The sequence below is a fragment of the Schistocerca serialis genome, chromosome 1, assembly GCF_023864345.2.
Source record: "Schistocerca serialis cubense isolate TAMUIC-IGC-003099 chromosome 1, iqSchSeri2.2, whole genome shotgun sequence".
NCBI lineage: Eukaryota > Metazoa > Arthropoda > Insecta > Orthoptera > Acrididae > Schistocerca > Schistocerca serialis.
The window spans coordinates 1,057,246,410-1,057,273,387 of record NC_064638.1 but is presented as its reverse complement, the minus strand read 5'-3'; the positions used below and the strand labels follow the sequence as shown (position 1 = coordinate 1,057,273,387).

The following is a 26,978-nucleotide window of genomic DNA, read 5'->3' as shown; positions in this document are numbered from 1 at the left end:
GACTGACTCAGTATATAGGAAAGTCAAAACAACCATCGCTAAAACTAAAAGCAAGGGTGGTAACCTTCAGACTGCAATGGGAATTTCATTGTTAAATGCAGAGGAGAGAGCGGATAGGTGGAAAGAGTGCATTGAGGGCGTTAATCAGCGGGAAGATTTGTCTAGTGTGACAGAGGAAGAAACAGGAGTCGATATAGAAGAGATGGGGGATCCAGAATCAGAATTAGAATTTAAGAGAGCTTTGGAAGATTTAATATCAAATAAGGCAGAAGGAATAGGTAATAAATTATATCAGAATATCTAAAATCACTGGACTGAGAGTAAGTCGAAGAAATACGAAAGTAATGAGAAGTAGCAGAAATGCGAAAAGCGAGAAACTAAACATCAGGATTGGCGATTACGAAGTAGATGATGTTAACGAATTCTGCTTCCTAGGCAGCAAAATAACCCATGACCGACGAAGCAAGGAGGACATAAAAGCAGACTTAACAGTGGCGAAAAGGGCATTCCTGGCCATTAGTATCAAACATAGATCTTAATTTCAGGAAATTTTTTTTTAGAATGTGCGTTTGGAGCATAGCATTGTATGGTAGTGAAAGATGGACTCTGTGAAAACCGGAACCGAAGAGAATCGAAGCTTTTGAGATGTGGTATTACAGAAGAAAATTTGAAAATTAGGTAGACTAGTAATGTAGGGAATGAGGAGGTTCTCAGCTGAATCGGTGAGGCGATGACTGTATGGAAAACGCAGACAAGAAGAAGGGACAGCATGGTAGCTAGCACATTGCTGGCCGCCAAGGGACCGTCCTCTGTCGAAACCCGTGCCCTCCTCAAATACTGTTCCATCTGCGACGCGCAGGCGTATGCGTAAAGGTGAAACTTCATGTCAGCCCTCTATCGAAACGTGCGTCCCGCCAAAACTCAGAAACGAATTCCGGGACGAACAAGGGAGTTACGTGGTATGGTAGCCCCCTGTCTCCCATCCATGAAAAAGGTTCCCGTTTTTGCCTGAAGGGCATGGTGTTGAAGCTATGAGGACTGGAAAGTTTAGCCGTCTAATAATTTCTACAACATTCGAGCGTATTCGAGAGCATTCAACAACATTCAGAAATGTTCTACAGTGATCCGGGATGTTCCGGAACGTTCGGAACAGCACGGAACATTCTGGAAGGTTCCAGAATGTTCAGGAACATCTCAGATCATTGTGAAACATTCCAGAACAGTCTCGAATGTTGTGGCATGTCCGCAGCTCGTGGTCGTGCGGTAGCGTTCTCGCTTCCCACGCCTGGGTTCCCGGGTTCGATTCCCGGCGGGGTCAGGGATTTTCTCTGCCTCGTGATGACTGGGTGTTGTGTGATGTCCTTAGGTTAGTTAGGTTTAAGTAGTTCTAAGTTCTAGGGGACTGATGACCCATAGTGCTCAGAGCCATTTGAACCATTTGTTGTGGCATGCACCGGAAAATTGTCAATCATTCGAAGCTGTTTTGGGTATGTTCTGCAATTCACCACCGGTGGGGTTACCCATTGGTAGAGGTATATAAAGCAAGATACATAGTGGGTTCGAACGTCAGTTTCTTATCAGTGTCGATGTGAGGAACCGGAAAAGTAGTGCAGTGAGTCAATAAAAATAAACAGTGAAATGTGAGTAGTCGAAGTAATGCGGTGATTGAATAAAAATGGAGAATAAAGTGTGAATTTACAGTCAAATTACGCTACAGTTTTACAATTAACAAAGCGCAAGGACATTCTTTAAAATATCGCGGTATCAACCTTAAAGACTCCTACTTCTCTCACGGTCAACTATACGTAGATTGCTTTCGAATAGGAAATTCGAAAAATTTATGTCGGATAACAAAAAGAAAAATGTTGTTTATAAACAAGTATTGTAAATAGTTATGATATATTTTCAATTTTTTTTACCTCTTATACTTTATAATTTATCCTTTTACTCCAACTACCACACAGTCTCATATCAACACCGTGAGAGAAGGCGGGTACCCCAGCTAGTTATTAATAAAATGTTTTCTCTCAGAAGAAATTAAAGAGATCACTGGATCCTAGGATTTGTCGAGTTGGCTGTACGGTTGTATGCCGAAATATTGTGGCAACAAGTCAACATGAGCCGGCTGCAATCCCGAAGTCTCATAGAATATCCAGTACGCCGGGAAAACTTCAATAATCATATCTCAATACAAGTTTACTGTTGGACACTGTGGCATTTAAGCATAGAACTGGGACGCCAACGCAACGTTCGTGTGGCTACCCAATGTCTGTTTTCAAAGTGAGTAATTTGCTGGCATTTTTGTACATACGATTGCTAGTAGCACATGTCTTATTGTTCGAGATTTATAACAGTACTCACAGTGTACTGCCTACATGGACAAATAGGCCGATAAAATTGTAAAAATAAATCCCGAGCAGCTGATGTCGACTTCCAGTCATTAAGAACGACGTTCCTGAGTTCGAACAACGTGCCGTTTGTTTTGTTAACGTTCTCGCTGGATTTTGATTTCGACTTTTAAGACTATAGTTACCAGGTGTTGAATCATTAAACCTCGTTAATGAACCCAAATGTCCTAAGATGTTTCACGGCTAATGCCCTACGGCTTAGTTCTGTAGACCCGCGCCGTGGATTTCATTGGGGTAAAGCGTTAAGAACACCTTCATTGTAGCCCGATGGGCTTCTTGTAAAAGGTGAATCGCTAACGTCAGTGCTGCCATTTCTGAAAGTACTTCATTGTAGTGCTCTTTACAAGGCCACTTTCTCTGTAGGCGGAACAAATTTCAAAGCAGTTCTGAATGGTCTCGTCCTTTGTGGAATAAGTTCATCAAAAGCCATGTTGAACACATGGATCTTCTAAATAGAGTGTAGATTAAATGTTAAAATACACATGTATCACACAAAACAACACATGTGACCACGATGGTTGCTTTCTGCGAGTTATCTGTTTGCAAAATCATTGCCGTTCTGCTATGTATTTTCTATTTAACACAACACGTTCGTTATGCTTTGCGCTTTTTCAATGTATCTGTAATTTAGAACGGGTATTATTCTTTCCATAGTTCCGTATTTCATATTTAAACACGGAAATCTTATACAAAACTTTCTGTAAAGCTGAAAAAAGTACAAATAGATGAAACTTACAGCAACTGCCACCAAATTTGAGCGAAGCGTTAACACAGTAGCACTACCCAAAATCAACAAGAGCAAACCAGCCGTACACACTCGTAGACTCGCTTGTACCATCTGTCCACAGCAGTACAGTACAGTTTTCAAAACAGTATGCCAGTTGCATCAGAGAACGTGAGATAAGAAACCTGGAGTAAAAGCTTGGTCGAATAGCACTGAGGCATCATTTATCGAACGACGTGTGATGGCGGATACCACTGAACCAGCGTAGACAGGTCCGACTCTCGTCAAACCACCTGTCCAAATGGGTGCTTTTAGTGTTGTTAAAGGACTGTCCGAAATATTTCCAACCATAGATATCAGGAGGTTCAACCAAGAACACCCAACAGCTACGATGCGAGTTGATGACCAACGTTCATTTTTATGCACTTGAAGCAAAAGACGCCTGGTCTCTTTCGAACTGCAGTCTGGCGTTGTTGGAAAGGACATAAAATCGAGAAACCTGATATTTGTGCGTTCTGCACGAATCGTCACAGGATGGTACATTCGTACTGCCCCATCTATGGGTTTCATGCAATCCGCAAAGCCTTCAAATACCATGGGTAAGATTTCTACTTTCTCTGGCTGGCTATGTGCAAACTGTTAGCCCTACAGAAAAATGAACAGGACCGTTATATAGGAAATTTAACGTAGTTACACCTTGTACCCGGATATGTTTCCGATAGAGGCCGTAATTTTCGAATTATTCGAGGAAAACGTACAATAGGGATCTTCAAATGCGTTTATCTTGAGTAACTCGAAAACCTCAGCATCTAGCAAAAAAGTATGAAAGTACAAATTTTAACTACATTAAATTGCCTACGAATGGTCCTACTCATTTTTGTGTAGGACTAACATTTTGTTTGTAGCGTGTGGGAGACTATGAAAATCTCCCATGTGCTGTTTTGAAGATGTTGCGGGTTACATAAAACACAACGGTAGGGACAGCTGAATCACCCTATGTACTGGACTGCAAATCTATAGACGACTCTTATCTTCTCTGAAGAGCCCCTTTCAGCCGTGCTCCGGCTCGCCTTCGTGCTATTGACAGGTTGTCGTCGTGTAATGGGATTGTCGCCTCTCGTTTTCTTAGTCTGTTCACTGGCGCCACTACATTTGCGCGTTTTGTCTGTCCGTCAGTGGCAGCAGTAGCTCTTATCCTTAGCAACTACTGTGGTACTACCTTTGGAGGGACCTCTAGTACACTACTGGCCATTAAAATTGTTACACAACGAAGATGACGTGCTACAGACGCGAAATTTAACCGAGAGGAAGAAGATGCTGTGATATGCAAATCATTAGCTTTTCAGAGCATTCACACAAGTTTGGCGCCGATGGCGACACCTACAACGTGCTGACATGAGGATAGTTTCCAACCGATTTCTCATACACAAACAGCAGTTGACCGGCGTTGCCTGGTGAAATGTTGTTGTGATGCCTCCTGTAAGGAGGAGAAATGCGTACCATCACGTTTCCGATTCTGATAAAGGTCGGATTGTAGCCTATCGCGATTTCGGTTTATCGTATCGCGACGTTGCTGCTCGCGTTGGTCGAGATCCAATGACTCTTAGCAGAATATGGAATCATTGGGTTCAGGAGGGTAATACGGAACGCCGTGCTGGATCCCAACGGCCTCGTATCACTAGCAGTCGAGATGATAGGCATCTTATCCGCATGGGTGTAACGGATCGTGCAGCCAGGTCTCGATCCCTGAGTCAACAGATGGGGACGTTTGCAAGACAACAACCATCTGCACGAACAGTTCGACGATGTTTGCAGCAGCATGGACTATCAGCTCGGAGACCGTGGCTGCGGTTACCCTTGACGCAGCATCACAGACAGGAGCGCCTGCGATGGTGTACTCAACGACGAACCTGGGTGCACGAATGGCAAAACGTCATTTTTTCGGATTTGAACAGTGGATGTTACATTTCAGATGTGTTACGACCAGAGGCTCTACCCTTCATTCAATCCTTGAAAAACCCTACATCTCAGCAGGATAATGCACGACCGCATGTTGCAGATCCTGTACTGGCCTTTCTGGATACAGAAAATGTTCGACTGCTGCCTGGCCAGCACATTATCCAGATCTCTCACCAATTGAAAACGTCTGGTCTGGGTCGTCACAATACGCCAGCCACTACTCTTGATGAACTGTGGTATCGTGTTGAAGCTGCATGGGCAGGTGTAGCTGTACAGGCCATCCAAGCTCTGTTTGACTCAATGCCCAGGCGTATCAAGGCCGTTATTACGGCCAGAGGTGGTTGTTCTGGGTACTAATTTCTCAGGATCTATGCACCCAAATTGCGTCAAAATGTATTCACATGTCAGTTCTAATATAATATATTTGTCCAATGGATACCTGTTTATCATCTGCATTTCTTATTAGTGTAGCAGTTTTAATGGCCGGGTCGACGTGTGTCAGGGAGGTGGCTTAGGGCGGAGGAGCAGTGAGGTCCGCACAGCACCAGTACTCGCAGGGACAGCTGGCGATACATGCACTGCCCGATGGAAGGATGTGGTCGCGAGAGTGCACGGCCACGTCGAGGTCCGGCTTTAGCGAGTTTAAGTTGAATGGATCTTTATATTCGAGTAGTGCTACCTTCACTTGTGTGTGTATGTCCGTCCGTGGAAGTGACCTCAAGGCGATAAGCTGTCAGTCGACGATTCATACTGGCACGTTTCCCTTGCCTGACTTTAGCGGGGACGACCGATGGTTGGTAGTTCGGTCGGTCGTCTCAGTGGACGACGCGTATCTGGTCTTTCGACCGTTTCTGTGTTTTTAGCGTTCATGTCTACGTGCAATTCGTTTTGTTGCTGTATAGTGGCTATTTAGCATTGTTTGAGTTGTTCGTGGAATTGTGTTTTGCAGTTCCATGTGCATCTAGTCAGATTTTGAATCGGCGGTTTCGTCTTAACCCTGTCTGCGTACTAGGATTTGGTGGAGCCAACCTTTGTAATTAAATGCTTGTCATCTGACCATGTTAACTGTTATTCTATTGTGGTATTTGTTATCGCATCTTAGGTAGATTTTGCGAGTGTGTTTGTGGGTGTTTAAGCTGTCCCTAGTTTGAGTTGCCATCCTATTAAGTGAGAATATCTTTCGGTTGCCTGCCTCACCGCTTACGTAGCTGTAGGGACTTTTTCTCAGGTCTATCCTTCGCGCACTGTCTGTGGATCACTCCCTTGTTTATTTGGTCCGATTGTGTCAATTGTTTAAAAATAATATTTTGTTTAAATTATTCCTATTGCTTGTCACCTTCAGCTGACAAATAATTTGATTTTTTCTTAATAAGACCTTCAGTCGTCAGTGGAGCCATTGTTACAGTCAATTTTTTAATTAGCTTTTCAGAGCATTCACACAAGGTTGGCGCCCGTGGCGACACCTGCAACGTGCTAACATGAGGAAAGTTTACAACCGATTTCACATACACAAACATCAGTTGACCGGCGTCGCCTGGTGAAACGTTGTTGTGATGTCTCGTGTAAGGAGGAGAAATGCCTACCATCACGTTTCCGACTTTGATAATGGTCGGATTGTAGCGTATCGCGATCGCGGTTTATCGTATCGCGACACTGCTCGCGTTGGTCGAGATCCAATGACTGTTAACAGAATACGGAAACGATGGGTTCAGGAGGGTAATACGGAACGCCGTGCTGGATCCCAACGGCCTCGTAACACTATCAGTCGAGATGACAGGCATCTTATCCGCATGGCTGTAACGGATCGTGCAGACACGTCTCGATCCCTGAGTCAACAGATGGGGACGTTTGCAAGACAACAACCATCTGCACGAACAGTTCGACGACGTTTGCAGCAGCATGGACTATCAGCTCGGAGACCATGGCTGCGGTTACTCTTGACGCTGCATCACAGACAGGAGCGCCTGCGATGGTGTACTCAACGACGAACCTGGGTGCACGAATGCCAAAACGTCATTTTTTCAGATGATTCCAGGTTCTGTTGACAGCATCATGACGGTCGCATCCGTGTTTGGCGACATCGGGGTGAACGCACATTGGAAGCGTGTATTCGTCATCGCCATACTGGCGTATCACCCGACGTGATGGTATGGGGTGCCATTGGTTACGCGTCTCGGTCATCTCTTGTTTGCATTGACGGCACTTTGAACAGTGGACGTTACATTTCAGATGTGTAACGAACCGTGGCTCTACCCTTCGTTCGATCCAGAGGTTGCCCCTCAGTCTGCAAGATCCGGGCAGTCGCAGAGGGTGGGCTTACTGGTAGTTGGGAGCTCCAACGTCAGGCGCGTAATGGGGCCCCTTAGGGAAATGGCAGCAAGAGAGGGGAAGAAAACCAATGTGCACTCCGTGTGCATACCGGGGGGAGTCATTCCAGATGTGGAAAGGGTCCTTCCGGATGCCATGAAGGGTACAGGGTGCACCCATCTGCGGGTGGTCGCTCATGTCGGCACCAATGATGTGTGTCGCTATGGATCCGAGGAAATCCTCTCTGGCTTCCGGCGGCTATCTGATTTGGTGAAGACTGCCAGTCTCGCTAGCGGGATGAAAGCAGAGCTCACCATCTGCAGCATCGTCGACAGGACTGACTGCGGACCTTTGGTACAGAGCCGAGTGGAGGGTCTGAATCAGAGGCTGAGACGGTTCTGCGACCGTGTGGGCTGCAGATTCCTCGACTTGCGCCATAGGGTGGTGGGGTTTCGGGTTCCGCTGGATAGGTCAGGAGTCCACTACACGCAACAAGCGGCTACACGGGTAGCAGGGGTTGTGTGGCGTGGGCTGGGCGGTTTTTTAGGTTAGATGGCCTTGGGCAAGTACAGAAAGGGCAACAGCCTCAACGGGTGCGGGGCAAAGTCAGGACATGCGGGGAACAAGCAGCAATCGGTATTCTAATTGTCAACTGTCGAAGCTGCGTTGGTAAAGTACCGGAACTTCAAGCGCTGATAGAAAGCACCGAAGCTGAAATCGTTATAGGTACAGAAAGCTGGCTTAAGCCAGAGATAAATTCTGCCGAAATTTTTACAAAGGTACAGACGGTGTTTAGAAAGGATAGATTGCATGCAACCGGTGGTGGAGTGTTCATCGCTGTTAGTAGTAGTTTATCCTGTAGTGAAGTAGAAGTGGATAGTTCCTGTGAATTATTATGGGTGGAGGTTACACTAAACAACCGAACTAGGTTAATAATTGGCTCCTTTTACCGACCTCCCGACTCAGCAGCATTAGTGGCAGAACAACTGAGAGAAAATTTGGAATACATTTCACATAAATTTTCTCTGCATGTTATAGTCTTAGGTGGAGATTTCAATTTACCAGATACAGACTGGGACACTCAGATGTTTAGGACGGGTGGTAGGGACAGAGCATCGAGTGACATTATACTGAGTGCACTATCCGAAAATTACCTCGAGCAATTAAACAGAGAACCGACTCGTGGAGATAACATATTGGACCTACTGATAACAAACAGACCCGAACTTTTCGAATCTGTATGTACAGAGCAGGGAATCAGTGATCATAAGGCCGTTGCAGCATCCCTGAATATGGAAGTTAATAGGAATATAAAAAAAGGGAGGAAGGTTTATCTGTTTAGCAAGAGTAATAGAAGGCAGATTTCAGACTACCTAACAGATCAAAACGAAAATTTCTGTTCCGACACTGACAATGTTGAGTGTTTATGGAAAAAGTTCAAGTCAATCGTAAAATGCGTTTTAGACAGGTACGTGCCGAGTAAAACTGTGAGGGACGGGAAAAACCCACCGTGGTACAACAACAAAGTTAGGAAACTACTGCGAAAGCAAAGAGAGCTCCACTCCAAGTTTAAACGCAGCCAAAACCTCTCAGACAAACAGAAGCTAAACGATGTCAAAGTTAGCGTAAGGAGGGCTATGCGTGAAGCGTTCATTGAATTCGAAAGTAAAATTCTATGTACCGACTTGACAGAAAATCCTAGGAAGTTCTGGTCTTACGTTAAATCAGTAAGTGGCTCGAAACAGCATATCCAGACACTACGGGATGATGATGGCATTGAAACAGAGGATGACACGCGTAAAGCTGAAATACTAAACACCTTTTTCCAAAGCTGCTTCACAGAGGAAGACCGCACTGCAGTTCCTTCTCTAAATCCTCGCACAAACGAAAAAATGGCTGACATCGAAATAAGTGTCCAAGGAATAGAAAAGCAACTGGAATCACTCAATAGAGGAAAGTCCACTGGACCTGACGGGATACCAATTCGATTCTACACAGAGTACGCGAAAGAACTTGCCCCCCTTCTAACAGCCGTGTACCGCAAGTCTCTAGAGGAACGGAGGGTTCCAAATGATTGGAAAAGAGCACAGATAGTCCCAGTCTTCAAGAAGGGTCGTCGAGCAGATGCGCAAAACTATAGACCTATATCTCTTACGTCGATCTCTTGTAGAATTTTAGAACATGTTTTTTGCTCGCGTATCATGTCATTTCTGGAAACCCAGAATCTACTATGTAGGAATCAACATGGATTCCGGAAACAGCGATCGTGTGAGACCCAACTCGCCTTATTTGTTCATGAGACCCAGAAAATATTAGATACAGGCTCCCAGGTAGATGCTATTTTTCTTGACTTCCGGAAGGCGTTCGATACAGTTTCGCACTGTCGCCTGATAAACAAAGTAAGAGCCTACGGAATATCAGACCAGCTGTGTGGCTGGATTGAAGAGTTTTTAGCAAACAGAACACAGCATGTTGTTATCAATGGAGAGACGTCTACAGACGTTAAAGTAACCTCTGGCGTGCCACAGGGGAGTGTTATGGGACCATTGCTTTTCACAATATATATAAATGACTTAGTAGATAGTGTCGGAAGTTCCATGCGGCTTTTCGCGGATGATGCTGTAGTATACAGAGAAGTTGCTGCATTAGAAAATTGTAGCGAAATACAGGAAGATCTGCAGCGGATAGGCACTTGGTGCAGGGAGTGGCAACTGACCCTTAACATAGACAAATGTAATGTATTGCGAATACATAGAAAGAAGGATCCTTTATTGTATGATTATATGATAGCGGAACAAACACTGGTAGCAGTTACTTCTGTAAAATATCTGGGAGTATGCGTGCGGAACGATTTGAAGTGGAATGATCATATAAAACTAATTGTTGGTAAGGCGGGTACCAGGTTGAGATTCATTGGGAGAGTGCTTAGAAAATGTAGTCCATCAACAAAGGAGGTGGCTTACAAAACACTCGTTCGACCTATACTTGAGTATTGCTCGTCAGTGTGGGATCCGTACCAGGTCGGGTTGACGGAGGAGATAGAGAAGATCCAAAGAAGAGCGGCGCGTTTCGTCACTGGGTTATTTGGTAACCGTGATAGCGTTACGGAGATGTTTAATAAACTCAAGTGGCAGACTCTGCAAGAGAGGCGCTCTGCATCGCGGTGTAGCTTGCTCGCCAGGTTTCGAGAGGGTGCGTTTCTGGATGAGGTATCGAATATATTGCTTCCCCCTACTTATACTTCCCGAGGAGATCACGAATGTAAAATTAGAGAGATTAGAGCGCGCACGGAGGCTTTCAGACAGTCGTTCTTCCCGCGAACCATACGCGACTGGAACAGGAAAGGGAGGTAATGACAGTGGCACGTAAAGTGCCCTCCGCCACACACCGTTGGGTGGCTTGCGGAGTATCAATGTAGATGTAGAAACCCTACATTTCAGCAGGATAATACACGACCGCATGTTGCAGGTCCTGTACGGACCTTTCTGGATACAGAAGATGTTCGACTGCTGCTCTGGCCAGCACATTCTCCAGATCTCCCACAAATTGAAAAGCTCTGGTCAATGGTGGCCGAGCAACTGGCTCGTCACAATACGCCAGTCACTACTCTTGATGAACTGTGGTATCGTGTTGAAGCTGCATTGGCAGCTGTACCTGTACACGCCGTCCAAGCTCTGTTTGACTCAATGCCCAGGCGTATCAAGGCCGTTATTACGGCCAGAGGTGGTTGTTCTGGGTACTGATTTCTCAGGATGTATGCACCCAAATTGCGTGAAAATGTAATCACATGTCAGTTCTAGTATAATATATTTGTTCAATGAATACCCCTTTATCATCGGCATTTCTAGTAGGTGTAGCAATTTTAATGGCCAGTGGTGTAGTAAGCCCAATGTAGCGAGAAGCAACAAAAGAATTATTTGCCGAGTTTTGTTACACACTTGAGATGACGATTAGAAATGTGATGTTCATGTAAATAGAGAACAGTGAGGAGTACCTTCCAGTGCCGCTGAACGTCGACATCGGGGTGGGCGCGCATGCGCCGTACGAGCAGCTGCGCCTGCCACGGAAGGTCCCGGCTCGTGGCGTATATCTCGCCCACGTTGAACTGCGACGCCTTCTCGTGGCCCGAGGAGTCGTTCAACGAGAAGCCCACAAGCCGAGGGTTGAACTCCTTCAGAATGTTCGGCAGCGTCAGAAACTGCCTCCAGCTGCCTTCCCCACCTACAAAATAACGGCATATTCCGAGTTGCAGCGGTAATCAAGGTGACAAAATAGTCTGTACCGGCAGGAACAGTCAAATACACTCCTGGAAATGGAAAAAAGAACACATTGACACCGGTGTGTCAGACCCACCATACTTGCTCCGGACACTGCGAGAGGGCTGTACAAGCAATGATCACACGCACGGCACAGCGGACACACCAGGAACCGCGGTGTTGGCCGTCGAATGGCGCTAGCTGCGCAGCATTTGTGCACCGCCGCCGTCAGTGTCAGCCAGTTTGCCGTGGCATACGGAGCTCCATCGCAGTCTTTAACACTGGCAGCATGCCGCGACAGCGTGGACGTGAACCGTATGTGCAGTTGACGGACTTTGAGCGAGGGCGTATAGTGGGCATGCGGGAGGCCGGGTGGACGTACCGCCGAATTGCTCAACACGTGGGGCGTGAGGTCTCCACAAGTACATCGATGTTGTCGCCAGTGGTCGGCGGAAGGTGCACGTGCCCGTCGACCTGGGACCGGACCGCAGCGACGCACGGATGCACGCCAAGACCGTAGGATCCTATGCAGTGCCGTAGGGGACCGCACCGCCACTTCCCAGCAAATTAGGGAGACTGTTGCTCCTGGGGTATCGGCGAGGACCATTCGCAACCGTCTCCATGAAGCTGGGCTACGGTCCCGCACACCGGTAGGCCGTCTTCCGCTCACGCCCCAACATCGTGCAGCCCGCCTCCAGTGGTGTCGCGACAGGCGTGAATGGAGGGACGAATGGAGACGTGTCGTCTTCAGCGACGAGAGTCGCTTCTGCCTTGGTGCCAATGATGGTCGTATGCGTGTTTGGCGCCGTGCAAGTGAGCGCCACAATCAGGACTGCATACGACCGATGCACACAGGGCCAACACCCGGCATCATGGTGTGGGGAGCGATCTCCTACACTGGCCGTACACCACTGGTGATCGTCGAGGGGACACTGAATAGTGCACGGTACATCCAAACCGTCATCGAACCCATCGTTCTACCATTCCTAGACCGGCAAGGGAACGTGCTGCTCCAACAGGACAATGCACGTCCGCATGTATCCCGTGCCACCCAACGTGCTCTAGAAGGTGTAAGTCAACTACCCTGGCCAGCAAGATCTCCGGATCTGTCCCCCATTGAGCATGTTTGGGACTGGATGAAGCGTCGTCTCACGCGGTCTGCACGTCCAGCACGAACGCTGGTCCAACTGAGGCGCCAGGTGGAAATGGCATGGCAAGCCGTTCCACAGGACTACATCCAGCATCTCTACGATCGTCTCCATGGGAGAATAGCAGCCTGCATTGCTGCGAAAGGTGGATATACACTGTACTAGTGCCGACATTTTGCATGCTCTGTTGCCTGTGTCTATGTGCCTGTGGTTCTGTCAGTGTGATCACGTGATGTATCTGATCCCAGGAATGTGTCAATAAAGTTTCCACTTCCTGGGACAATGAATTCACGGTGTTCTTATTTCAATTTCTAGGAGTTTAAATTTCCGTATTACATTCACTAAGTCTAGAATGAAGGACCAGCTTCTATAACTCAAGATTCTTCTCTGCCAACAGATCACAGCATGTTGAAAGCACGACAATCCAGATTTGGTCTCAAGGAAGCTTGGAGCGAAGGGAAATCCATCGAAGGGAAACCTCCCAACAGTCTTGTCCGGAACGCAAGATTTGATATCCATGTTAACTGTGAGTAAGTACTGTTCCAGACAAAAACCGTATGTACAACTTACGAGGGGGCATCCAAAAATAATCGGAATCGAACTGTTACACATTGTCAGTTTGGGGTCTCCCACGTCACTCAGCAAGCTGGCGTTACTCGTTTGTGATGCTCTTGTGTGATTTTTAGTTTTATATCGTGTGACTGCTGGGATGCTTCGGCAAGTCTTTAGTAATGCTTTGGGAGTATCACAGGTTTACGAGCGGTTTTCTCGTTTCAAATCTTGCAACATGTCAACTGAACACATGCCACGCCTCGGTCGTCCTTCGACAGGAAGAAATGACGAGAACAATGCCACAATCAAATCTGCAATTGATGAAGATCGTCGAATGACCATTGACCAAATTTCTGAAGGAACGAAAGTGTCTTGAAGCACGTTCCACTGACTTTCAGGCGTAGATTTTCGCGTGAGACGAGTGTCTGCAAAATTTGTTCCTATCTTGCCTATAGATGAACAAAGAGAAATCCGCGTGAATGTTTGTCGCGATCTCAAGAGTGAAGTGCAGACCGATCCACATTTTCTTAAAATAATTGTCACTGGGGATGAGAGTTGTTGCTTTGGGTACTATCCGCAGTCCAAGCAAGCACCGAGCTAGAGGAAAACTCAAACGTCACCACGACCCAAGGAAGAACGTCGAGTGCGATCCAGTGTGAGTTTCCACACTACTGATTCGTTTTTTGGATTTCAGTGACATTGTTCACTAGAAGTTCGTTTCCCCAACACGACAGTCAACCAATATTATCTGGATATGTTACGAAGATTATGAGAGAGAGCGCTACGAAAATGACCACCACAACAATGCTCCAGCCCGCAGAGCTCTGACAGTTCCACAGTTCATGGGAAAAAAAAAACATGGTGCTTGTGCATCACCACCCTTGGTTCAAATGGCTCTGAGCACTATGGGTCTTAACATCTGAACTACTTAAACCTAACTAGCCTAAGGACATCACACACATCCACGCCCGAGGCAGGATTCGAACCTGCGACCGTAGCAGTCGCGCGGTTCCGGACTGATCACCACTCTTCTCACACAATCTGACTCCGTCTGATTTCGTTTCTGCGGATGAAGCAAAGCGTGAAAGGAAACCGATTCAGTGATGTTGTTGACGTCAAAGAAAACACGCAAACGGCTTTGAACGATGTCCTGCCTCAAGAGTTCCAGAACTGTTTTCAACAGTGGCGCAAGGACTGGGACAAGTGCATTAATGCTCATCGACAATACTTGGAAAGGACCTGAAGTATTGTGAATGTAGAGTTCAATAATAATGCAAAATAACAAAAATTCCGGTTATTTTTTAGTCCCCCCTCGCATAGTAACGTTTACCTACATATCATGCAGTACCAATCAAATGCTTCTTATTGCTTAAAATGGTACTGCAGCCTGGTAATTAAGTTTCACATTACGCCCTGCAGTTGACACATTAGATAAATTTTATCGTTCCACTTCGTTCACATTCCGATGGCTAACTTAGAATTTCAATTGCATTAAGTTGCTGCAAATCGCCTACGAAAGAATTCGCAGAATAACAAATTCCACTATGAGATTTTCACTCTGCAGCAGAGTGTGCGCTGATATGAAACTTCCTGGCAGATAAAAACTGCGTGCACGACCGAGACTCGAACTTGGTACCTTTGCCTTTCGCAGGCAATTGCTCGAAAGGCAAAAGTCCCGAGTTCGAATCTCCGTCGTGCATGCAGTTTTAATCTGTCAGGAAATTTCGTAACAAATTCCACTTTAAAAAGACGACATTAGTTCCACTTTAGTTGCGTCATTTTATTATCCACAGGCGGATAAGTTTCGGAATTACATTCCTTTTCAACATTAATCGTGTCGGAAAATAAAGACACACTGGAAGAGAAGCACACAGTCGTAAATTTTGTCCTGGCATGGCAAAGTCCATTAATAGACTATTTACGTACAGCACTGTCTTTGAATTTCTGAAGGATTTTACATCAGCAATGTTTTGGTGGCTACGTTACACTAGATACCGGACTTCAGGTTCTTTAACCCTTTCATGGTTGATGGGTCATATATGTCCCACTAACTTTGAGCGACAGTTCGAGTGTCGGGATATATGTTACCCAGCTCTGCACGGTGCTGCCGTCTAGGGACGACTGTACTGAACCTGAGAAAAAATCGGTACTGCACTGCAAAGGCAGGAGTACTAGTTCTGCAACGTTCGCAGAAGAGCCTCTGTAAAGTTTGGAAGGTAGGAGACGAGATATTGGCAGAAGTATCGCTGTGGGGATGGGGCTCTACACAAATAAAAAGATTACATGCATGTATAATTTGTAGTTATTTTATTCTCCACAAACTCCAGTGTATGGCTAAAAAAATAAAATTACAAAATCAGTCAGTCAGCAGAAAAGGTATCTCGCGTTGGTTGATGGGACATATATGTCCCACTTCCTGTTGTGAAAAAATGGAAACTTAAATAATATTTTGGTGGTGAAAATATAATAATGGGACTGAAAAGAAAACATTATCACCTTAATATTTTAAAAATCTGTAAAAAATGAATTTTATCCATGAAAGGGTTAAATAGGCATGCTGTTGTCGTTACGTCGCTTTTGCTTGACAAATGTACTACAATACAAGTGTCAGTGATGACGAGGTAATACATTCGTTCAAAGACCCTTACTTTAAGAGGGCTGCGTTATGTAAAATAAATAACGGTTTTTATTCAAGTAAACTCACACACGCTATGTTAATTTTTCGGAAGCTGATGGAATTAGTGTACGTACAGTCTACTGTGTTTTCGTTCTTCGACAGGATGAGTGTTGCAACCATTCTCAGACATGTCCCGCTAAGAGTAACAAATTACTGACGCAGCTTAAACGTAACCAAAACTGACATAGTTCAAATTTGTTAGCTGTGAGAGATAGTGTCAGAAATAAATGTAATAGATTCTGTGATCTGAGCTAAGGCATGTGTAATATTGCGGCGCAGCAGGCAGGAGAACATTACTGAAAAAAGCAGGCACATGTGAAACTCAAGACCAGTATAATAAGGCACCGAGGATATTTAAGGATAAATTCAGTGAAACACTTAAGGTAATTTCTAAATGCTTTTATCCGTTTGGGTATCAGAAAAAGAACATTCATTTTGATAATATTATCAGCAATAGGGGCATCGACATACCTTCTATTGTAGAGTAGCATACTCATTAGCGTGCCTTCCAGGTATGTACTGCGATCTAGGAAGAAAATATCTTTAGCAATTAGCTTCCTACAAAAATCTTTGAAATCCACGCCATGTAACACTTCCAGCATAGCCCACTGTAATATACACTGTTGAGTCACAATGGGTTGACAAAATGTCAAAAGATTAAATAACAACCTTTTGCAGCGTGGACCACTCTAGACGTGTAGAAAGAGAGTCAGTGTTGAGATTCTGGAAAGTACAGACTGGGATGTGGAGCCACGAGGACTGCAGTGCTGTGGCCCACCGCACTTGGTTTCGCGATTGAGGATCCACGTTGCGAACAGCTTAATCGAGGATGTCCCACAGATTCTCGATTGAATTCAAATCCAGGGAATTTGGCGGCCATGGGGGTACGTTAAGCTCGTCCAGGTGCAATTGAAACCACATATGTTCACTGCGAGTTTTGTGATACGTTGCATTGTCCTGACGGTAGATGCCGTCGTGCAAGCGAAAACAAACAGCATCTACGGGTGGACGTGATTCCCAGGGATAGATGGATACTTGTTTTGACCCATTGTGCCTTCCAGACTGACGAGATTGCCCAGGGAATGCCGCGGAAACATTCGCCAGACCATAACGCTTCTTCGATTGTTGGATAGCCGTTTGCTTTCTGACGTTTCACGCAGTACACGTCAACAGCTGTCTGTTTGAAGGAGCATAAAACTTAACTCATTTGAAAAGCCTTCTGTCGCCACTCGTTGGACGTCGAACTGCGGTACTAACGTGCAAATTCCAGCATTCATCGCCGATGAACAGTAGTCAGTAGGGGCGCATGAAACAGGCGCATCAATGTTTGCTGAACGGTCGTTGAGTTGCCCCTTGGCTCATCTGTGCTGACAGTTACTCAATATTGAACGTCTCAGTAATATCACAAATTGAGCCCGCCTTGATGCAAAACACCTTGTTATTTGTTTATTTCTTTATTATCCCAGACTAGATTCGGCGACAAATATCAACATCATCAGTGGGTTTGTTTTTTTTTAATCTAAAACATGCAGAAAATGGTATTGTTGTACAAACACAGTAAAACATTATTACATTTTTACAGATCTTCTTTTGAAATATAGTTTTATATTGATACCCCCATACTACCTTATTTATTGTATGCTAAAGCATATTTTAAGCAATTATTGGCGCTGTAAAAAGCAGCCACACACCAACCAACCAACGTGAGTACACGACTAGCTAAGCAACAGCTAACTACACACCAAAATAACTGGTTTCCACAACACTACCACAACCCCAAGTATATACCGCTGACATACGAAGTTCACCTTTGAGTATTTGTTTACTAACAGCCGCTCACATAGTTGCAGATGACATGATGTTCGCTAAGTAAAAAGACGGCAACAGAAAAAAAGAGCACAGAAAATATGTCACAAACAGCGCCAATAATTGCTTAAAATATGCTGTAGCATACAATAAATAAGGTAGTATGGAAGTATCAATATAAAACTATATTTCAAAAGACGATTTGTAAAAATGTAATAATGTTTTACTGTGTTTGTACAACCATTGTTTTAGATTAAAAAAAAACACTGATGATGTTGATATTTGTCGCCGAATCTAGTCTTGGACAATAAAGAAATAAACAAATAACAAGGTGTTTTGCATCATGGCGGGCTCAATTTGTGATATTACTGTTTTTCTATGCAAACACGGACCAAATGGAAGAGTTCCAAGATAACATTATTGGACATCTCTTCGCCCGCACGTATCTCTGTCATGTCTTCTACTGTTAGTGCTGCCAACTAGTGTCTGTAAGTTACTATTATGCGTTGACTTCGAACATAGGCGGCGGTCACGTTAAAGTGACTGGACTGTGTATGTCTCTACAGTTAGGGCACACTAGTTGGTTACCTTTCCGTTATAATGATATTCTCACACACCTATCTGGTGACATAGCCGAATTATGCTACGAACACTGCACTGACATTAGTGTTACAGGTTTCCACTCCTGCCTCCAAAGTGGTGTGTATGACGAGCTGTGGGAAGTGATATTCCAGTACGGCGGCAAGCGGTGACTCGAGAATGCTCACTCAACAACAACGCTTTTTATTAATCGATGCTTACACACAGGAAGTCGATGACTGAATCACTGGAGCCGGCCACGGCTAGTGGACAGTCAGCAGATGTCCCTTGAAGTGGAATGCTGTGACAGAAGAACAGCGGCTGGCGGCGACGGCGGCCTTGCTGAAGCGAGGCAGGTGAAAGCTGTACAGTGGAGCAAGCTTACGGCTGGACAGGTGTACACAGGCAGGCGGCCTACGGCAGCTGGCAGTGACCTACAGACACCCCGAGCTGACTGCAAGACTCTTGGAGACTATCTGGAGCGTCAGCCAATGGCATCATATAAGAGGTCTCGCCTTGGCGGCTCCAGCTCAAAAACCTGGAACCGCCAGAGCTAGGTGACGGCTTCGCATAGTTGGTGATGCTGCTTGATGATACTGCAGCTGTTAGGCCACGCATTCGAACTGTGATTGGTGCAGAGGCAATGCCGGCCACGTTCAAGGGAAGACTGAGCAGGAAAGGTTTATACTCGTTCCGGCCAAGTGTGCTATGATGCGAGGTAGCCTCCCATCGTTCATTGTGCTACATGTGCATGTAGCGATCCAGTCCACCGTTGGCGGTGGGTTTCAGAACGCTACGCCAACATTACTTCGGCACCCAGCTGCAGAATTACGTAGGTGGGCGGCCTGCTTACCCTTGCTGGTTGCGGCGGCCTGCCCGAGGACGATGCTGCAACACTGTATACCATTACTGTTTTGTCATACATTGTCATAGATAACAGGATCATCCATTTATGATCAAAAATAATAACCGCGATGCAGTCCTTCAACAAAGGGAATTGCTTACAATACGTTAGTTCGTCCAGTCTTAGCGTATTGTTCGTCTGTTTGGGAACCTTACCATTTGGGTCTGATTCAAGAGATTGAGAAGGTCCAAAGAAGAGCGGCAATATTCATGACTGGTACATTTAGCCATCGCCAGAGCGCTACAAATCTCATAGAAAGTTTGAAGTGGGACACACTTGCAGATAGACGACAAGCTAAACGGAAGGGGCGGCTCACTAAATTCCGAAATCCGATCTACGCCGAGGATGTAGTGCATATATTATCACCACCAACTTTCAAATCGCGCAATGATCACCATTCAAAGATAATGGACGTTAGAGCTCATACTGAGGCGTTCAGTCGTTTTTCCTTCGTGCGATCCGCGAGTGGAACAGAGGGGAGGAAATATGACTTTGGCGTGAATTGTGCCCTCCGCCGCACACCGCTTGGTGGCTAGCGGAGTATATATGTAGATGTAGATGCAGATTCGTATTGGTGTAGCGCCGACGGACATCCCTACAAGTTACGCACGATGCTGGGTCGCTGACCAGGCGCTGAGTGGCTCCGGCGTCGGACAGCTGGTACAGTGGCTGCATTCCTGCCGGCCCGGGTGCATATGCTTGGCACAGAAACCAGTGTATAGGCGAGAACTGTGGTTTGGCGGCGGAGCGGCACGCGACCCGAACTCTGGATGATTGTGGCCGTCCAGTGGCTGCCGGAGGTTCCGGCAACAGGATGGTCCTCTGGCTACGGTAGCCACCTCTAACCTCCATCGTGGCTTGATTGGCGTGTATAAATAACGCCCCGGTGGCTATTTGGCTGTCTGGCGGCAAAGGAATGCACCTCCGGTTGACACGTTGCTGCGTCGACGGATCGGTACGAGAGCTTTGGCACATATCGAAGTAACGTGTGAGGCGTTTTGCAGGTCGGCTGTGTAGTCAGCCGCGTGTCTTCAGGACAGTAAGTGGAACACTGTGTCCTGAATTTCCTTAGCGTCATAGTACTGTATCCATATCACAACAGTGTTAAGTTTAAAGCCATGTTTATGAGTACTTCATGTAGTAGCAAATGCTACAGTGGAACTACCGGTTGGTTATAACTGAAGTGAGGCTACTCGAGGAGGTCTAGAGTGGGCTGTAATTATCGTATGGTAACGAAACCTGATAGGTAAACTGAGCTTACAAAAGTCTCGGATGAGCTAATACAGTACATCAAATTTATTCGTAGTTGCGAATAAGGACAATCGTCAGCTGTAGAATAGAATGACGGCAATGAAAATTTGCGCCAGACCGGGACTCGAACCCGCATTTCCCGCTTATCGAGACCGGTAACCTTACCAGTCGTCAATCACGCGTCTACGAACTGTATTCATACATCCATTATATATTATTATACAATTATTATTATTATTATTATTATTATTATAGTATACATATATATACTCATGCTCATAAATTAAGGATAATTGCAGAATTTGGTGCCACACAACGTGGCACTACACAAAACTGCCGCTAATAGCATAGGCACACAGGGAATACACAAGACACAGATCTGTAAGTCCACGGTATTGGTGATAAGTTGAGAAAACCGACCCGAAACACATGTGCTACAAAACGCCACTGTTACCTGGGCATGTAGCCCGACATCAATATGTATCACCACGCACACGTACACAGGCCGCACAACGGGCTAGCATACTCTGGATCAGGTGGTCGAGTAGCTGTTGGGGTATAGCCTCCCATTCTTGCACCAGTGCCTGTCGGAGCTCCTGAAGTGTCATAGGTGTTTGAAAACGTGCACCGATAGTTCGACCGAGAGCATCCCAGACGTGCTCGAGGGTTTTAGATCTGGAGAACAGGCCGGCCACTCCATTCGTCTGATATCAAGGTACTCCTTCACGATGGCAGCTCGGTTGGGCCGTACGTTATCATCCATCAGGAAGGAGGTGGGACCCACTGCACCCCTGAAAAGGCGGACATACTGGTGCAAAATGACGTCCCGATACACCTGACTGTTACAGTTCCTCTGTCAAAGACATGCAGGGGTGTACGCGCACCAATCGTAATCACACCTCACACCATCAAACCACGACCTCCATACAGAGCCCTTTTAAGGACATTAAGGGGGTGGTATCTGGTTCCTGGTTCACGCCAAATGAAAACCCGTCGAGAATCACTGTTCAGACTATACCTGGACTCGTCTGTGAACATAAGCTGGGACCAGTGTTCCAATGACCATGTAGTGTGATCTTGACACCAGGATTTACGGGCTCTCCTCTGACCAGGGGTTAGTGGAATCCACCTTGCAAGTCTCTGGGCGAATAAACCATGTCTGTTTAGTCGTCTATAGACTGTGTGTCTGGAGACAACCGTTCCAGTGGCTGCGGTAAGGTCCCGATCAAGGCTACCTGCAATACTCCGTGGCCGTCTCCGCGCGCTGATGGTGAGATATCGGTTTTCTTGTGGTGTTGTTCACTGTGGACGTCCCGTACTGTAGCGCCTGGACACGTGTCCTGTCTGCTGGAATCGTTGCCACAATCTTGAGATCACACTTTGTGGCACACGGAGGGCCCGTGCTACGACCTACTGTGTTTGACCAGCCTCCAGTCGCCCTAGCATTCTACCCCTAACGTCATCAATATGTGTTCTTTGAGCCATTTTGAACACACAGTCACCATTAGGATGTCTGAAAACGTATGCACACTTACTAGCTGCACCGTTTTCTGACATGCACCAACACACCTCTGTGTATGTAGACTGCTGCTAGGGCCACCATCCGACGACCGCAAGGAAAATGCACCGCATGGTCGTATCCCGAGGTGATTTAAACCCGCAAACCGCCCACCAGAGGGTTGTTTCACCTTGTATCAGTATTATCCTTAATTTATTAGCAATATATATATATTACCGCACAGGTCAGACGTTTTACTTGAAAGTCTTTTGCCCGGTATCGGCAGATAAATACGATATTACAGTGACTGTGTTCTTGTGATTACGATGCAAGGATCCTTTGGACATGCATGCATGTCCGAAGGAACAGGCACTGTGACGGCCACAGCCGTTAGGAAATACATTAACTGAATCCGCAGTTGCGAAGGAGGACTACCATCAGCTGCATGCATATCCAATGGAACTTTGCATCGTAATCAGAATAACACAGGCACTGCAATATCGCATCGTACACCTAATAGAGTGTCATACCTCGCTTTACCTAGTGTAGTGCAGCAACTCGATGTGGCGTGGACTCAACAAATCGTCGCATGTCCCCTGTAGAAATATTGAGTTATACTGCCTCTATAGCCATCCATAATTGCGAAAGTGTTTGCAGGATTTTATGCACGAACTGACCTCTCGATTATGTCCCATAAACGTTCAGTGGGATTCATATTGGGCCCTAAAATTGTCCACAATGTTCTTCAAAGCAGCCGTGAACAATTGTGGCCGGGTGAAATGGCATATTTTCATCCTTTTAAATTCGGATCATGATGGCTGCAAATGGTCTCCATATAGTTGAACGTAACCCCAGTTAATGAGCGTTCCAGTTGGACCAGGGGACTCGGTCCATTCATGTAAACTCCGCCCAGACCATTATGTAGTCACCACCACTTTGCACAGTGTCTTGTTGACAACGTCTGCGCCACATTCGAGCCCTACCATCAGCTCTTACCAACTGAAATCATAAGTCATCTGACAAGGCCATGGTTTTCAAGTCTTCTACAGTCCAACCGATATGGTCAGGAGCCCAGGAGAAGCTGTGATTTTTTGTATGCATAACAGCAGTGTTGTAAAGAAGGCTGTGGAGTCATTTTCTGGTTCAATCAGTGTTGTATAGAAGGCTGTGGAGTGTTGTAAAGAAGTTTTGTGCTGTTCAGTTGAATTTGAGTAACGCTTGATTTATTGTGCCATTCTTTGTGCAAGGTTGAATCTGTTGGTCCCTTTTTACAATGCCTAGGCCTGGTAAAGTATTTAAAAATATAGTAAGTCCCATATTTCCAATATAAAGCGAAAAACTGACATTGAAGTTAGGGTCGGGCCTGCAGATGCAAACATTAGCTTGTCTCCAAGTGCATCTAAAATAAAACTTGAGACAGGCATTGTGTCAGAAGAAACAAATCACGACAAAAATACAGGTTTCAGAATTGTGGATCCGGAAATGGTGGCAGAAGCATTTAGAAAAGCCTGCAAGTGCTCTGTTTGTGGAGGAAATGTGGATTTGGTTGATGATGGAAGGATAGAAGGTTTGGTTTGCACATTGCACATTTTGTGTCAAAACTATGATGCTGACAGACCATTCAAGGCATCAGAGGTCAGTAATAGAATCTATGAAGTCAATATGAGATTTGCTTATGGACTAAGATGTATAGGGATTGGAAGATATGGTGGAAATCTTTTATGTGGTGTTACGAACATGCCTGGGCTCCCCTAAAATTTTCTGCAATGAATACTGCTCTCCCCAATGCAGTTGCAGAAGTAATTGAAAAGAGCATGAAAATGGCAGTCCTGGGGGCAATTCAATAAAATTGTGAAACAACTAATAGCAACGATATAGCAGTTTCCTGTGGCAGTTCCTGGACGAAGAGGGGGCATACTTCACTACATGGAGTTTCAACAATCATTAGTGTCAACACTGGAAAAGTATTAGACTTAGAGGTGATGTCTAAATATTGTTCTGCATGTTCCTTCCACAAGAAATAAATTGATGCAGGTAAAGAAACAGAATGGCAAGAAGCCCATGAAGCTGTTTGTAGCAGAAATTATGCAGGCTCCAGCGGTGGGATGGAAGCTGCAGGTATGAAATTCATTTTCCATAGATCTTTGCAAAAGTATGGAGTAGGATATGTACAGTATTTAGGAGATGGAGACTCTAGTGCTTTCAAGACTGTAGTTGAAAGTCAGCCCTATGGAAAAGATTGCACTATTGATAAACTGGAGTGCTTAGGCCATATTCAGAAGAGGATGGGTGGACGACTCTGAAGACTTGTTGCAGGCAATAAAGGCAAGCTACTGGAGGATGGGAAGTCACTGGGTGGTAAAAACAGACTAACAAAGAAGAGAACTTGACAGCCTACAAGTCTATTATGGTGCTGCAATTAGAAGTAACCTCACAAGCTTGGACAGTATGAGGAAAGCAGTGTGGGCCATTTGGTTTCATTATTTGTCGACAGACGCTACACCTCAGCATGGCCTCCGTTCTAATGAATGGTGCAATTTTTTGAAAAGTAAGGAAAGTGGGGAAGCTTATACCCATAAAAATAACCTTCCTTATGAGGTTTCAATGGCCATTAAACCAACATTTAGATCACTGGCTTCACCAGAACTGCTAGAAAAATGTCTGCATGGGAAAACACAGAACCCAAATGAGAGTTCCAGTGCTCTTATTTGGAAAAGCCCCCCATGAACCACAGACCTTGTCATTGGTAGGGAGGCTTGCGTGCCTCAGCGATACAGATAGCCGTACCGTAGGTGCAACCACAACGGAGGGGTATCTGTTGACAGACCAGAAAAACGCGTGGTTCCTGAAGAGGGGCAGCAGCCTTTTCGGTAGTTGCAGGGGCAACAGTCTGGATGATTGACTGATCTGGCCTTGTAACACTAACCAAACCGGCCTTGCTGTGCTGGTACTGCAAGCGGGAAAACTACGGCCATAATTTTTCCCGAGGGCATGCGTTTACTGTATGGATAAATGATGATAACGTCCTCTTGGGTAAAATATTCCGGAGGTAAAATAGTCCCCCATTCGGATCTCCAGGCGGGGACTACTCAAGAGGACGTCGTTATCAGGAGAAAGAAAACCGGCATTCTACGGATCGGAGCGTGGAATGTCAGATCCCTTAATCGGGCAGGTAGATTAAAAAATTTAAAAAGGGAAATGGATAGGTTAAAGTTAGATATAGTGAGAATTAGTGAAGTTCGGTGGCAGGAGGAACAAGACCCTTGGAGAAAAGAGAACCACTTGTATGAATATCAAGAGCTCAGATAGAAATCCAGTTCTAAGCAAAGAAGGGAAAGCAGAAAGGTGGAAGGAGTATATAGAGGGGCTATACAAGGGCGATGTACTTGAGGGCAATGTTATAGAAATGGAAGAGGATGTAGATGAAGATGAAATGGGAGATATGATACTGCGTGAAGAATTTGATAGAGCACTGAAAGACCTAAGTCGAAACAAGGCCCCGGGATTAGACATCATTCCATTAGCACTACTGACAGCCTTGGGAGAGCCAGTCCTGACAAAAACCTACCATCTGGTGAGCAAAATGTATGAGACAGGCGAAATACCCTCGGACTTCAAGAAGAATATAATAATTCCAATCCCAAAGAAAGCAGGCGTTGACAGATGTGAAAATTACCGAAATATCAGTTTAATAAATCACGGCTGCAAAATACTAACGAGAATTCCTTACAGACGAATGGAAAAACTGGTAGAAGCCGACCTCGGAGAAGATCAGTTTGGATTACGTAGAAATATGGGAACACATGATGCAATGCTGACCCTACGGCTTATCTTAGAAGCTAGATTAAGAAAAGGCAAACCTACGTTTCTAGTATTTGTAGACTTGAAGAAAGCTTTTGACAATGTTGACTGGAATACTCTCTTTCAAATTCTGAAGGTGGCGGGGTAAAATACAGGGAGCGAAAGACTATTTACAGTTAGTACAGAAACAAGATGGCGGTTATAAGAGTCGAAGGACATGAAAGGAAAGCAGTGGTTGGGAAGGTAGTGAGACAGTGTTGTAGCCTCTCCCCGATGTTATTCAATCTGTAAATTGAGCAAGCAGTGAAGGAAACAAAAGAAAAATTCGGAATAGGTATTACAATTCATGGAGAAGAAATAAAAACTTTAAGGTTCGCCGATGACATTGTAATTCTGTCAGAGACAGCAAAGGACTTGGAAGAGCAATTGAACGGAATGGACATTGTCTTGAAGGGAGGATATAAGATGAATATCAACAAAAGCAAAACGAGGATAATGGAATGTAGTCGAATTAAGTCGGGTGATTCTGAGAGAATTAGATCAGGAAACGAGACACTTAAAGTAGTAAAGGAGTTTTGCTATTTGGGGAGCAAAATAACTGATGAGAGGATATAAAATGTAGATTTAAGTATCAGGAAGTCATCTCTGAAAGTATTTGTATGGAGTGTAGCCATGTATGGAAGTGAATCATGGACGATAAATAGTTTGGACAAGAAGAGAATAGAAGCTTTCGAAATGTGGTACTACAGAAGAAGGCTGAAGATTAGATTTGTAGATCACATAACTTTTGAGAAGGTATTGAATAGGTTTGGGGAGAAGAGGACTTTGTGGCACAACTTGAGTAGAAGAAGGGATCGGTTGGTAGGACATGTTCTGGGGCATCAAGGGATCACCAATTTAGTATTGGAGGGCAGCGTGGAGGGTAAAAATCGTAGAGGGTGACCAAGAGATGAATACACTAAGGAGATTCAGAAGGATGTAGGCTGCAGTAGGTACTGGGAGATGAAGAAGCTTGCACAGGATAGAGTAGCATGGAGAGCTGCATCACACCAGTCTCAGCCGGCCGGGGTGGCCGAGCGGTTCTAGGCGCTACAGTCTGGAACCGCGC

General features: G+C 45.4%; 1 protein-coding gene across 1 annotated transcript in view; it reads right to left on the bottom strand.

Moving 5' to 3' along the window:
- The window catches only part of LOC126415519 (phospholipase B1, membrane-associated-like), a 100,431-nt gene that overhangs the window by 46,709 nt on the left and 26,744 nt on the right, over positions 1–26,978 (bottom strand). Inside the window, exon 3 of the mRNA XM_050083435.1 lies at positions 11,393–11,619. Within this exon, the coding sequence (XP_049939392.1) occupies positions 11,393–11,619 (227 nt within the window). The remainder of the gene's footprint in view (positions 1–11,392; positions 11,620–26,978) is intronic.